The sequence below is a fragment of the Melanerpes formicivorus genome, unplaced genomic scaffold (genome assembly GCF_026170545.1).
Source record: "Melanerpes formicivorus ecotype bairdi unplaced genomic scaffold, bMelFor1.0.p_v2 SCAF_5, whole genome shotgun sequence".
NCBI lineage: Eukaryota > Metazoa > Chordata > Aves > Piciformes > Picidae > Melanerpes > Melanerpes formicivorus.
In genome coordinates, this window is record NW_027142357.1 from 21,097,287 (window position 1) to 21,112,628 (window position 15,342).

At 37.8% G+C, this 15,342-nt stretch overlaps 1 protein-coding gene across 5 annotated transcripts in view; it reads left to right on the forward strand.

Moving 5' to 3' along the window:
- Positions 1-15,342, forward strand: part of LRP2 (LDL receptor related protein 2) — a 123,171-nt gene that overhangs the window by 30,831 nt on the left and 76,998 nt on the right. For all 5 annotated transcript variants that reach the window (XM_068138662.1, XM_068138664.1, XM_068138663.1 and 2 more), the window contains exons 5-16: positions 982-1,092; positions 1,214-1,327; positions 2,347-2,463; positions 3,590-3,733; positions 5,190-5,309; positions 6,411-6,539; positions 8,083-8,252; positions 10,284-10,507; positions 11,257-11,463; positions 13,608-13,810; positions 14,440-14,580; positions 15,134-15,337. In XM_068138662.1, coding sequence (XP_067994763.1) covers positions 982-1,092; positions 1,214-1,327; positions 2,347-2,463; positions 3,590-3,733; positions 5,190-5,309; positions 6,411-6,539; positions 8,083-8,252; positions 10,284-10,507; positions 11,257-11,463; positions 13,608-13,810; positions 14,440-14,580; positions 15,134-15,337 — 1,884 coding nt within the window. The remainder of the gene's footprint in view (positions 1-981; positions 1,093-1,213; positions 1,328-2,346; positions 2,464-3,589; positions 3,734-5,189; positions 5,310-6,410; positions 6,540-8,082; positions 8,253-10,283; positions 10,508-11,256; positions 11,464-13,607; positions 13,811-14,439; positions 14,581-15,133; positions 15,338-15,342) is intronic.

Genomic DNA, 15,342 nt, shown 5'->3' on the forward strand with positions numbered 1-15,342 from the left:
TTCTAGCATTTGCACATGCTTAATTTGTTTGATAGTTCCACTGCATTCACTAACTGTTTGTATGCATAAGTGGTTTCAGAATTGTTTGTAAGTTGTTTGCAATAATTGCTTCTTTTGGCCTGTTGGTCATCTACAGAAGTAGAACAGCCAGAAACAGAAAAACTATTAGTTCTGCAAAATCTTCTTTGTTTTGGGAAGGGGAATGGGTAATCAAAATTTGAGGTCCTGAAGTTGATAATGGACTTGGAAGTTTAACATCCTTGGCTTAATTAGAACAAAACCATAAAAAGTTGAAGTCTCTGTGTCTGAGAACTTATGACATTCTAAACAGATGTAGAAACTATAAATTTCAGAACCCCTTTTTCTGCCTAAGCACTTTTAATAGAGTGTAAAACTGAGGTACAAGTAAGTAAATCAAATACTCACTGCTTGCTGTCCTTTCATGTTGTATTGCTTTCTGTCATATTGTCAACTGTTTAGGTTACAAATCTTTGGGGTGTGGAGACACATCTTGTTTTCCCCTTGTTTCTTGCAAAGGTCTGTGGAATCTATCTAGAAGACATTCTTATATATCTGTTGGAGGAGAGAGTATGCTGGATAAATGGATTGTTTGTCAGTTGTAGTGCAGGAAGTTTTTGTATTATTATTTTTTGTTTGTTTTCCTTTAAATTGAGGCTTGAGGTGAGGAGAAGGTTCTTCACAGAGAGAGTTGTTAGCCATTGGAATGTGCTGCCCAGGGAGGTGGTGGAGTCACTATCCCTGGAGATGTTAACCGGGGATTGGATGTGGCACTTGGTGCCATGGTTTAGTAGTCATGAAGTCTTGGGTGACAGGTTGCACTTGATGATCTTTGAAGTCTTTTCCAACCTTATTGATTCTATGGTTCTATGAAATCAAGGCATTCTATTAATACTGGATATAAATGATGATTTATACTCTATTCTAACATTCATACTAATACTGAAGGCTTTCTTATTGTAGATTACCCAAGATGTGAACAGTTATCATGTGCAAATGGAGCATGTTTCAATGCAAGCCAACGATGTGATGGCAAAGTTGATTGCAGAGATTCTTCTGATGAAGCTAATTGCAGTAAGTACAACATGCAGAGTGATCCCAAACAAATATGCTTTGTAGACCCTCTTTTGAAGTTAAAGTTTCTAGGTTTTGGACATATTTTCTGTATGTCTTTCTGTGCCAAAATCTTTTTCAGCACATGGATGTACCAGTACGCAATTTCAGTGTGCTAATGGAGAATGCATTCCTCGAGCATTTATCTGTGACCATGATGATGACTGTGGAGATAGGAGTGATGAAAACTCTTGCAGTATGTTGGCTTTGTTTATTGTTTTTTTTGTTTGTTTCTTTATTGTTGTCTTACACTCCCAACTTTCTAACTGTTTTACAAAGGACAGGTTCAAGCAGATAGCAGCTGATATAGATTGCTTGGCTATACTGCCATCAAAAGCTATCCACTGGTCTACAGGGACTTTTTTGTATGGAAAGATGAAAATCATAGTGCTACTTTAATAGACCTTTTCTCAGGTTGTCTTTTCCACATTTTTATTTTTCAATAGCTTGAATAGATCTTACAGAATTATTCACAATGACTATAATATACAACTTTACAGGCAGATAACTGTACAAAGAGTTGTTCTTTAGATGTTCACGTAAGGTCCTTTTCTGGAATTTTCATATTCCTTTCTTCATAATCAAGGTGTGGAGTTATCACATGTGTGAAATACATATTTAAAAAGGTCTCCCATTGATTATGTGATTTTAGTTAATTTTATATTCTGCATTGCAAGAAGGCCATGTGTTGCCATTTGTTGTTCTATCTTAGCAAACCACACACCAGTATGATTCCATCCCCTCACCCTTCATATTTCTCTATTGCAATTCTTGTCCTTTGGAGGACCTGCAAATGTTTCAGAACTCTCATCAGGGGATGCATGCCAACCATGGAGAACTTTGCTATAAATGTTCATTGTTTGTACTTTACTCCTCTGTGTACAAGGCATAAAAATATTTTACCTCCTGAGATCTAAAGTATCATCTCCGTGTCATGTCTACCTTCAGAAACCTTGTTAATAAGGTGTTGTGCACCTAGCTGCACAATTAATTGAGAAATTTAGCCCTCTCTTACATTTCTGTAAAGAACCAGAGACTTCTAAAATGCAGTCCATACCAAACACCAGAGCAAAACAGCAGTGTTTACAGTACATACAAGATATGGAACTGGGTCAAGTTTTCAGGAGAAATGAGTGACTTTTTATCAATGACATACTGTTACTATTTCTAACCTTTTAGTCACTTAGTTTCATTTTCTTATGTTTCTTTCCTTAGCATATGCAACCTGCAGAGGCAACTTCTTCACTTGCCCAAGTGGCCGTTGCATTCATCAAAGCTGGATATGTGATGGAGATGATGACTGTGAAGACAATGAAGATGAAAGAGGATGTGGTATATACTAATGCTAACTTCTAATGATGACATTTTCAGGGGAAGACCTCACTAAGCTACTTTTATGAAATTGTGACCAATCAAGATACTCTGAATCCATTGTAATTCTTTGAAAAACTTAGAATTCCATCTTCAGCATAGCAACATTTTAAAAAAAATAATTGTTTTTTATATCTTCCCTTACAATTTTAGTTTGATTTTTTTTTCTCTGTGGAGATTTTTCAGGTCATCCATTCAGAGACATGAGGCTTCTAATAATGAAAATAATTTGTTTGCTACCAAGATTTGTCATGCAAGAAACAGAAAATGTAATGAATGAAAGTGGCTTTTGCTATGATGAGTACTATTCTCATTAGCATGTTTTGAAACAATTTTTTGTACACCAATTAGCCTAAAGTTAAATGGTCTTACTGTTTCTAACAACACAGAAAACTGTAAGGATTCATGTGTCTGCAAAAGTATTGTTCGCATTGTACTTTGAAGGTAAAAGAAAGTATGATAAGCATTGTGCCAGTTCTGGGCCCCTCAGTTCAAGGACAGGGAACTGCTTGAAAGAGTGCAGTGCAGAGCCATGAAGATGATTAGGGGAATGGAACATCACCCTTATGAGGAAAGGCTGAGGGAGCTGAGTTTCTTCAGCTTGGAGAAGAGGAGACTGAGGCTGACCTTATAAATATGCAAAGGGCTAGTGTCAGGAGGACAGAGCCAGGCTCTTCTCAGTCATGTCTAATGACAGGACAAGGGCAAACAGGTGCAAGAAAGAGGAAAGGAGGTTACATATAAGATAAGGAAAAGTTTTTTTCAATGTGGGGGTGACAGAACACTGGAATGGGCTGCCCAGAGAGGTTGTGAAGTATCCTTTTCTGAAGACATTCAAAATCCATCTGCTCTAGGTGGTTGGTTCTGCTCTTGCAGGGCAGGTGGACTCAATGACCGTTTATGGTCTCTTCCAACCCCTAATATTCTATGAAGTACAGACGGTGTTTCTTATATTGTCTTTTGCAGCTGTGTGCAAGAACCAGAAAACTGAACAATGAAGGGTAGAGATGCTTTGGGAAGATGTTGGGAACAAATTCTAAGTATTATGTAGAACATGTTCAATTGTTCTTGTTTTCATTTTCTGTAGAAAGTGGTCGTGATGAATGCTACCCAGGAGAGTGGGCCTGCCCTGGGTCAGGGCATTGCATTCCAATTGGGAAAGTCTGTGATGGAGCTGCAGACTGCCCTGCAGGAGAAGATGAAACTAACATCACTGCGGGCAGACACTGCAGTATGTATCAGAATCAAAAGCACGTACAGAGTAGTAGAAACATCAGCAGTAATATATTCTTACATTCATTGTTTGTCTCCTAAATCATGTTGAAATATTGGAAGCTCACTTTTTTTTTGGTACTCTCTTGAGTGGGTGGTCTGAAGGAGTCATATATGCTGCGAGCAGACCATTCCATTTGTAAAGTTCTACATGAAGTGTCATGAATAAGGATTTTAATTCATTTTCAGTGTCTTAAAATGTGTTCAAGAAGGCAGGGAAAGGTGTGTTATTTGCCATTTTGTTTAAATATCTGTCATTTTCCATTTTTATAAGTAAGAAGGGATGTTGTGTACTGATTTAAACAAGGGATTGAATTAATACATCCTGAATCATTAATAAGTCACTTGCAGTTTTAAAAAAGAACTTTTCACTTGGGATGTCTTGTTCTCCAGTTAGTGATATACTGGGTTTTCTCTGTTGGAGGCAATGAGCATGGACGGTTCCTGCTAATTTCACTCTTGTGAACATTGATTCCCTCTGGGAATAAGGATCAGGGCATTTTACATTGTTAACTTCTAGGAAGAGGAAAATTCCTGTTAATAAAATCATGCCTTTTAGAATAGGAGGATAGGAAAAAAAAAATCAAACAACAACAACAAGAAGAGAAAAGCAAAACAAACCAAACCCCAACAAAATGAATGAACCAACCAAAAAACAAACAACCCCCCCAACCAAACAACAAAAAAACAAACAAAAAACCCCCCACACTACAAAAAAAAAAGCCAAACAAACAAACCCCCAAGCCAAACCAAACCAACCAACCAGCCAAAAAAAAAACCCACAAAAACCCCAACCTAAAATCCAGAAATTTATCCTTTTTGTAAAAAAGTGCCCCTTGCTTTGCTGAGTGGTTTAGTAGTAACATCAGATATGGGCTGCAATTCAAGGCATTTAACAGAATAAATTGAAGAAAAGGAAGGTAAGAAGGAATGTGGAAATCAGGAAGTGCTTTACAATCACGAGCTGATAATCTATTGCTGAATTGTCTGTTGGGTAGTAGTACACGGAAAAGGAAAAGTGGTGAGGATAAAAAGGAGATAGAGAGAAGAAAAGGATAAAGAAGAGTTTCTCCATGAACGCAATCCAACCAATATATTCTAATATATTGGACTAACATGAATATTCTCCTTAATATAATGTAGTAGGGTGCTTTATTTCCGCATAACAGAGTAAATGATGAGCTTATGTACCAATAGATTGAGCAGGAGGATATGTTGTTCACAACTAAGCCGTGTGGAACCAAAAAAAGCTGTGGTGCATCAGACATACTTTCTTGTGTAGATATGTCTTAAGAAGCTGTTTATGAAATTGTAGATGTAATGAAGAGTATAGCTTTGTAATTATTAGTAGGGCAAAAAGCTGTTCTTCTGATACTATGTATAATCATATTTCTGAACTATTTTATTTTCTTTAGACATATCACAATGTGCTGCTCTCAGTTGCCAGTATCACTGTCATTCTTCTCCATCAGGAGGGATGTGTTATTGCCCTGCAGGATATACAATAAGCAGCAATGACAGTCGTACTTGTATTGGTAAGTGGAGTGATTGCAGCTATCTAGTACCTTCTCAAAGCTTACTGGGAAAGTTTGGTTTCCAGGAAGGTGGGTAAATTTCAAATGGGTGGATATAGTGGCAAATAGAAAATCTCAAGAGTCAGCAAAAGAGTGAAAAAATCTAAGTAGTACAGTGGCAGCATAGTACCACAGAAACAAACCAGAGACGTATCATAAAGATCTCTTTCAGTAAGACCATTGAAGACATTGAGGGCAAGATTATAATTAAAAAGAAGGGTGAATGTTGGGAGCAAGGAGCCAGGCTCTTCTCAGTGATGTTCAATGAGGGGACCCGGGGCAGTAGGGGCAAGCTGGAGTATAGGTGGTTCCACGTAAACATAAGGAAAAACTTTTTCATTGTGAGGGTGTCAAAACACTGGAACAAACTGCCCAGGGGGGTTGTGGAGTCTCCTCCAAAATGCCTGGATGCATTTCCATGTGCTCTGGCCAGGGGGTAGGACTAGATGATCTTTTGAGGTCACTTCCAACCGCTAATATTCTGTGATTCTGTGAAATGATTTATCTCAATAACTGGAAATAGAGTAGCTTTCTGGTGCAGTTGGACTGTAACTGGAATTCAGGCATCTGTTAGCATGTTATCAAGTCTGAGCTAACAAACAGTACCTTTTAGCAAGACTTACTAGTTTGAGCGCTGTACAAACATAAAGGTAGGTCTAGCCTTTAGCGTGGGCTAAATCCAGACAATTATATGTGTGCAAAGTGTACGCTTCTGTTGCAGGCAGAATACTGCATAGAGATATTCTGTATTGTGAAAAGTTGACAGTGGTATCCTGTACAGTGAGTTTTCCTTTTCTCCCAACAGGTGTGGGTTGTTTTTTTTCGGGGGTGGTGGTGGGAGGGCGTGTGTTTGTCTCTTAGCAACAAACATCAGTTGTTTTATTATCCAGAAATAGAAAACTGAAACATTTGTGGAAAAAAAAACTACAGAACCTCTTTTCCCATGCCAGTTTTACAAACAAATACAAAGCAAGCAGAAAGGACAAAATTGCAGCTTCCCAAATACAATTACATTTTTTTATACAAAGCATTGTATATAAATATGCCTTATTCATATGACAGATTTTGATGACTGCAAAGTGTGGGGCATCTGTGACCAGCTGTGTGAAGATCGTGTGGGACATCACCAGTGCCACTGTGTGGAAGGTTACTTCCTAGAGCATCATCGACATTGTCGGGCCAACACTTCAGGTTAGTGTGCAGCAGTGTAAGTTTCTTGCTGCCTAATGGCTAGAGTTAGATATGGGACACTTTGCATGGCCATGCTACTCATCTCTGTTTGATTTTAACTTAACTCTGGCTTTAAGGACTTAAGATCAGGACAGCATTCAGAACATCAGCAAATGCCAAGAGACTGGTGGCACCTGTATGCTGGTGGAGTTGACTCATCAGGGCTGCTTCTCATCAAAAAAGTATCTTCTAGGCTTCACTGCTTTCACAGGATTCCTGACTTCTGCAGCATTCAGAGATCATTGCTAAAGTCCTCCTTAATAGATACTCTGGGTCCTGTGGGAGGCAGTTTCCTGACCCCACTCTGTGAAAAACTAGTTTTTCTAGGACTTTGCTTTGCAAGAAGATGATTTTATTCAATGGTGAGTTCAAGTACTTGCCTCTGGGATTCTAGTGTCCCAGAATCTGAACTCTTCAAGAATGTTTACTTCACACAGAGTGTGAAGTGCCCACCAAGAGTGGGCAGCTGCTCCTGGCTGTTCAGCTTCTGCTCTGCTTTGAAAGAGGGCCCCAGGATGCCCTTCTTTGAGGAGATGTAATAGCCTAACAGGCTTTTTTGTGAGGCAGGTCTTCCTGCCTGCAGGAGCTCCATGAGATGGGAGTCCCTGCTTGCTGTAGCTCATTAGCAGTCTTGTTTCTTAGAAGAGCATGAACAGCCCAGTACCGTTGCACTTCCTTCATTCTTCAGCCAAATCTGCAGAGCAGTTATCATCTACCAGTTTTCTAATTATGTCCTCAAAACACCTGGATTTTTTTTAGATAATGAAATATCCTTGACTACATTAAGACATGCATATGCAAGTAGTGGAAAAGATTGTTCATTTCCCAGAAAAAATCTATGTCTTTTACAAGAAGCTTTCCATTCAAATTAGTGTGACTTTTGGATCAGTGAGTTGTTTGAAAAGTGTTGATTTTCTGTCTTAATGGGGGGATTTCATACCTGCCCTATATCAGTTTCGCTGGTTAGGGAGGATTTTATGTATAGGGTGAATAGGATTTGGACTAAATATATTCTTGTCAGTCTTACATCAAGGCTTTCAACAGTGAAAAGTGATCTCTCCTTCAGAGACTTTACTGGAATCTCTTTTCTGTTGCATGACACAGCAAAGATTTTCTGATGAGATGAGAGAAGGAAGAAAGTAGAAAGGATAGAGCACTACATAAATAATAAAAGAAACATGGCCTGCCTGCCAGGCAGTATAAACTTAAGAAAGTTTATACTTTGATTAGAGGAGCTAATGTTTAAATTATGAGTTTAGATGCATAGGAGTTTTGCAAAAGTTTTAGCTGGTAGGGCTTTAAAAACATATTCTTGCATGATTTGCTCCAAGTCTAGAAAGCAAAGGTGAATCAAAGCAGGTTAGTACTCAAACAGAAACATTTATACAGATTGTAGTCTGAGCATCTATTTAAACCTTTGTGTCCAGTGTGTATTTATTTCAACATCCATTTGCAAAATACCTTGCCTGCAGAGTAGTCATGTATTTGTCACCCCTGCTTTCAGCTGGCGTAGCATCAATTATTTTTTCCAATGGCCGTGATTTACTGATTGGAGATCTCCATGGAAGAAGTTTTCGTACTTTGGTGCAGTCGCAGAATCGTGGGGTTGCAGTTGGAGTGGACTTTCACTTTTACCTGCACAGAGTCTTTTGGACTGATACAGTACAAGATAAGGTGGGTAGAAATTTCAAGAAGAGTATATTTTTTGTGTATGTGGAAGTAGAGAATTGCAAGACTCAGAATGTGTTGATAGGCCTTCATTTTTGAGAGCAGAAGCTGGCTGTATTTTTGTTTTCTAACAAAAAAGCTCCTTGAAATCTTTTATGTTAATGACTACGTTTTTCAAGCTATACTATTACATGTGACATTGAACAAAGAATCCTATTATATGGGAATGTCTTGAGCAACTTTAATTTTACTTGAGACAGAGTCCAAAAAACTAATTAAGAGAAATAGTAGACATTCTTTCAAAACCAAACATTTTTTTTGGTAATTTTTTGAAACATGATAATTTAAAATGTAAAAGCTGAATGCCTTCCAAGATGATAAAAATCAGATTTCTTCATATATTTCAAATGGCACTGAAATTGAGCATGGATAACAAATATTGATGGTATTGTGTGTAATGAGCCAATATTTTGTTCCTTTTTTTTTCTTTTAGAGGAAGTATTTTAGCTTCATGATACAGTAAACCAGAGAAATTTTTAAAAACAGCCTGGAGACCCTTGTAAATATTGGACTTTGCCTTTGTTCTTTTTCTATATGTCTAGCTTATTGAAACAAAAAAAGTTCTAGGTCAAATACTGAAACCCCTCAATCTTCATCTTCCTGTTGAATGTAATGCAGGCTGAAGGAGAATCCATGGCCTGCTAAAACTATGTATGGATCCATTTAGTGTCACTGTCATTATTCCAAGTCTACTCTGTGAAATACAGTTTTTTCTACAGTGCCATGTTGGTTCTGCTGGAAACTACTCTGCTTGACTGTCAAGCAGGACAGGATTTGTATGCCAAATTTATGACTTATTGACAGTTTTGGCATTTTTACTTTAACTGTAGAGCATTCCACTACTGCAACTGCATTGACAGTGGCCAAACTAAGTCAGGATCATACCTGAACTTTTGTGATACAGGACCACAGTGGCATCAATAATTTTCTTATATTATGCATGTTTCCACCTGATATATTTGATATCTTAAAATAAAGGTATTACTAAGGGATTTAGTTTTGGTTGTCTTTGTTTTATTTTAAAGAGGTTAAGATGTAAACTAAAATAAAAAATTGTGGGTTGTGTTCTGTGTCAACTTTATTTCATTTACTATGCTGCTTGCTAACCTAATTACCAGAGGCTCTCTCACTGACAAAGTGTCCAAAGAACAGGATAGATAGTTAAATGGTTTGCTTGATTATTATTACCTCGACCTGGAGAATATTTAAAATTATATAATTATTATTGCTCTTATTTTTCTTGCGTGTATTTACTCATGGTAATCAGTATGTTCATTTAAACACGTTCCAAATCTCATGCTGTTGTTCCAAAAAAGGGATAACAATTCCTAGCTTTTCATATTACTCAGCGTTATAGTTGCATGATTACTGTATATGTAAAATTACTGTATATGTACTGTTTGCTTCATGTAGTTGTGAGCTCTCTTGTAAGAAAACAACACCATTTCTTCTTGAGTGTGATGCTGTTAAAATCAGCTTTAACTGAGGTAGACCTTCTTAAATGAAGGAGCTTTCTCCATTATGTCAGGACAGAGAGCTTTCCCTTTCTCCTATTTCCCCTTAGTAGTTGGTGCAGTGAGAGCTCCCCCTTTTGTTTCTGGGCACTGAGGAGCGCTTTGCTATGGCATGTTCATTTCTTTTTAGTTAACAAAAATACTGAATTTTGCTAGATCCCAGTAAAGTGAGAGAAACTAGTATTTTATATACAGAGATTAAAACAAAAAAAAAAACAACCCAGTAATTTTTCAGGCTTGCTAAAGCACAGGGCTGTTCCAGTCTGCTACCTTGTCCTTTTAGCAGAAATGCTAGTTGCAGGCAAGCTAACCCTAAGCTAAGGACTAGTTCAGTGGATAAGTTGGTTGTATCTAGTGGTCAGTTGTGCATCTGTGCTCAATGTGGTGATACAAGGGAAGTGCCATGTGTCTTGTGATTAGGAAAACATGATATGGACATTAACAATATTTGTATCATTTTCAGGTTTTTTCTGTCAATATTGATGGCTCTGATCTCCAAGAAGTTTTAAATGTTTCAGTTGACACACCTGAAAATCTAGCAGTGGACTGGGTTAACAATAAACTGTATGTGGTTGAGACCAGTGTGAACAGAATAGATATGGTTAACTTGGATGGAACAAACCGTGTGACTCTTATTGCTGAAAATCTTGGAAATCCTAGAGGAATAGCTCTGGATCCAACTGTTGGGTAAGTTGTACATGCTGGGTAAGTTGTACATGCCAGGTAATGTCAGAAACTCCTTTATTCCCATGCAAAAGGAGTAGCTAGCATGGTAATTTTGGAATCAGATAAAAAAAAAAAATTTAAACATTTACATCTTTCCAATTGTAATGGGGCGGCTGTGCACTGCTTTCATTCCCAGTGTGTGGAATCTGTTTTATGGCTTTTATGTGCACTGACAGCTCTGAAAACAGAGGAATTGTGGAGCTGCGCTGCAGAACACTAGAAGTTATCCTGAAAGATTTCTATCATGATACCATCCACAGACCTCCTACTACCTGAAGTGGTGGAGTGAGGCCAGGGAAGCTATTCTCTTGCAGTCCAGTAGGTTTCAAAAATATATGAGCCATGAAAACTTGGATCCTCAGAGAATGGGAAGGAGAATTTCATGCAGCTTGTAGTGGTGGCTGCTGCTGTCATGATGCATCTATTTATCACTGGTTTTTTTAGGGCAGTCTATATTTTACTAAGGAAGCTCAGTATTTCTGAGGCCTTGTGGGTGAAAGCATGTTTCTTTCCAGATCTGTTCTAGAAAAGAAAATGCAAATTACTTCTCAGGCAGGAGACAAAAAAATGTGTTTTCGTAGTATGATAGCTAAGAACTGGCTCTGCCCAGAAAGGGTGGTAGTTTTAAATTCCGTGTAAAATGTCAGGGGCTTGTAAAATCTGAAGTAAACATGGGTCTTTTTTTTTTGTGTTTGTGTTTTCCTTTATAGTTATTTGTTTTTCTCAGACTGGGATAGTCTCTCTGGTGATCCTAAAGTGGAAAGGGCCTTCATGGACGGCACTAACCGTCAGGATTTGGTAAAAACAAAATTAGGCTGGCCTGCCGGAATAACTCTGGATATTGTATCAAAGAGGCTTTACTGGGTTGACAGCCGGTTTGATTACATTGAGACTGTAACTTATCATGGGCTTCAGAGGTAAGAGAGAGATTGTTCCTTGGAGGTTACAGATACCCTTATTACTTTGTATCTAGTTCAAAGAAAGATTTGTCTAACAAAATGAGATAACATTACAATATAATGAATGTGATGCACCTTGATATCTATGGTGTCATGCTACTTCTAGACAATTTGCAATTCTTCCATCATTCTTTGTTCTTTTTCTACTTTCCTTCTCTGTTGCACTTTTTAAATAATGTGCTTCTTATAGTCCACAATTACAGTATAGAGTTCTATAGCACTTGCATTTTATTACTTTTGAATTATATACACTGCCTTCCATCATAACTTCTTTGCATCCTTTTCATTAATGAATTTCTTTGAAATATTCCACATCAAAGCACCACTTTGTGTAATGAGTCTTAAATGCTCCTACATTTTATAAATCTTCACTGTCAGAAGTTAAGTCATCACTTACCCTGTTATGATGCTGGGGAAGCTATATCAGAGCAAGCAAGTACTAAGTCCTTGAGTTTTTATAGGTATTATAGTACAGTGTTTAGAAGACTGCTTATCTCTGCATCTGCAGTTAGTCTCTATTACTCAAGCAGAAGGAGAAAAAAAAGTCAGTCCCCTTCAGCATACCTCCTACATATTGACTTGAAAAACAGCCCTCTGCTCATTTGACAGGTTTATTGATCCGTGTATTTTTTTCATTTACAAAATTGTGAAAATAATCCTGGTATCTGTCTTGGTTTAAGAAGCTAGACAAGCTCTCCAATTACTCTTAGAGTAGTTAAAGAAAAACTCCACACAGGGTTGGAGAGGAATACAGAATATTATTGGAAGTCTAAATGGAAATGATATTCATAAACAACAATGCTACAGTGCAAATCATAGCAAAGCACGTAAAATACAAAGAAATCCATAGGCCATGGTTATCCAAGAACTTTTTAAGGCCAAAGCTTCTACAAACCTCCCTCCAATAAGGCCAAAATCCCAGGCCTACCCTGCTACTGCTCCCCACAACCAGGCCATAATGGCGCAGTTTAAAACTAGCTTGGCCTAGGCCGCTAGCAGGCCTCAAGGCCAAAAAGGCCTCCTCCAGAGCAAAACAGGAGATAAGGGAGCTGCATCAGGAAGGGTGCAGGGACAGGAAAAGTGGGGCAGAGGCAGTTGGTGCTGCCAGTTTTATATTAGAGATGCAGGGCATTATGGGATGAAATAACATAATTTCCAGTGTCCACCCCCTGGGCTGGATGCTCTGGACCTCCTGGAGGTCTTAACTTTGTTGTTTTAAAGGTGTGCATGTCAACCTATGACAGTATCTTTGCTTCTTTAGCTAGGTTTAGGAAGACAAGAGGGTTTCCACTAAAATCTATGGATTTTGGAGACAAAAACTTACCACCCACAGCAACACCAAAATCTTGTTGTGCAAGTGAGCAAGAGGAAATGGCAGGCTGCAAAGAATGTTAAAATACACCTTACAGTCCACTTGTGTCACATCTTGCATGCCTACAGCATGAACATCACCTGGGGAATTGTTAGACCAGAGCTGCAGAATTTATCTGAGTTTGTGGACCATACTTCTTGAATCCATGAAAACAATAACACTATAGTGCTATTTTTATGTATTGTATGAGGTCTTAAATATCTCCATCTCTTCATATTCGTGTAGAACAATATTGTCACGATATCTTGGTTTTCTTTGGTGTTGCATGGGGAGTTAGTTCAAGGCAAAGACAACTAATTTGGTTTCCTTTCTTTTCCCCCCTTTTTTTTTTTAACTGAATACACAGAATTTTATTTTTGGCCATTGTCTGTTGCAGCTATAAATTTTTGACATTCAAGTTTTCTTGAATATCGATACCATTATCTTTGATTTCCTCTGTTTGCCCTCTTTCTCCAAGTAATTTTGAATCTTTTGAGTTTTGAGTCTTTGTACATTGTGGTTTTTTTCTTTGGCATGCTCTGTTTTCACTGCTCTGTCTTCTATATTTATGTACCCTGTATGTTTAGCTTCACATCTTCAATTCATTTGGTCTTTTTCATTTGTACTTTTGATAGCTTCTATGTATAAGCAAAAGGCAGTGAATGAATTAATAATCCTCTATCCTTTCCTCTGTTCATAAAGTTAGTTTCTAGATGTTTAATAAATAATTTTAAAACAATCTTTATAACAGGAGAACAATAGCTCATGGAGGCTCAGTGATTCCTCATCCATATGGAATCACTTTATTTGAACACAATGTTTATTTCACTGATTGGACCAAAATGGCAGTGGTGAAAGCTAACAAGTTTTCAGAATCTAACCCTCAAGTGATCTACCAGTCTTCACTGAGACCTTATGGAGTGACAGTTTACCATGCTGCCAGGCAGCCATATGGTAAGATAATAAGTAGATTATTAAGGTAGCTTTAGGAACTATCTTACCAAATATTAGTAAAAATTATGAGACTGTTATTTTGCTGTAAAAAACCCTAATAATTACAATATGTACATTTGTATTGTAAAACTAGACTGTTTTTTGTCATAGCGGTTTCATCCAGCTCCTGTATCTAATGAACTGTCAAAATGTAACATTTGAGATGGGAGTGGCTTATAAATGTATTGATATTTGAAAAAGTCAAACTTGTGCTTATGAACAGTATTGATGTTTGGGATTTCTTTTCCTTGACACTGAAATGCAGTTGAAAAAGGCTACCAGTGTGAATGAATTCTGTGAGATACAATTCTGAAGAGACCTATATGCAGAAAACTATAGCCCAGAATATGGCCTTAGTGCTGTGTGCTGAATACACCTGTACAGAGGGAAATACCTTGAGTGCTGGTTAGCCCTGATGTGATTTTGGTGTGTTCCAAGCCAGAACTGTTGGCTTGTAATTTCTGAACGATGTAATTCCCACAGGGTCTACACGATTTATTGTCAATGTTGAAAAATATCCTGAAAAATCAGGAGAATGATGCCATTAGGTTAATAGGTTAAATTGTAATCCTATCTGTATTACTTTATAGTGAGAAACCCTTGTGGAAGTAACAATGGGGGATGTGAACAGATCTGTGTTCTCAGCCACAAAACAGATAACGATGGACTAGGTTATCGCTGTAGATGTGTACTGGGCTTTGATCTACACGTAGATGGACGACATTGTGTTGGTAAGAAAATGTAATACAGTTGGAAATTGCACTATTCCATTAGCACTGTGGGTTTCCATCAACAATCTGCTGCTTCCTGTTTGAATGCAGAATTGGCACTGGTGGGAGGTTTACCACGTGTATCTACTGCCAAATTAAGACAGATCTGTTGTCTGTAGCTTTAGTGTTTGGCCATGCATTTATCTGGCTAGCTCAGGTATGATCTGATTAAATGGTGGTTCCACAGAGTCTGATTTTTTTTTTTTTGGGGGGGGGTGGTTGTTTGTTTGTTTTGTATAGATGATTCTAAAGAGGTGAGCATAGAAGATGCTTTCTACTGTTTTCTGTAACGGTGGACTAGGACCACAGTAATCATGCAAGAGGAATATTTGACTATATAACTTAATATTCTGAGTTGGTTTGGTTTTTTTTTTTTTGTTTGTTTTGGTTTGTTTTTTTAAATTACATTTCCAGGCTGTTAGTGTTGCCAATTAAAAATCAAGTTTTACAATTAGCTAATGTTCAATTATTTTGCCTGGTAAATGTGAGGACTGTCTGATCTTTTCTTTTTCAGCTGTGCAGCAGTTCTTGCTGTTTTCATCCCAGATGGCAGTGCGGGGAATCCCATTCAATCTCTCCACCCAGGAAGATGTGATCATACCTGTGACAGGGAGCCCTTCATACTTTGTTGGAATTGACTTCTATGCTCAGGATGACACCATTTTTTTTTCAGACACAAGTAGAGATACAATCTATATGCAGAAAATCAATGGTTCAGGTGAG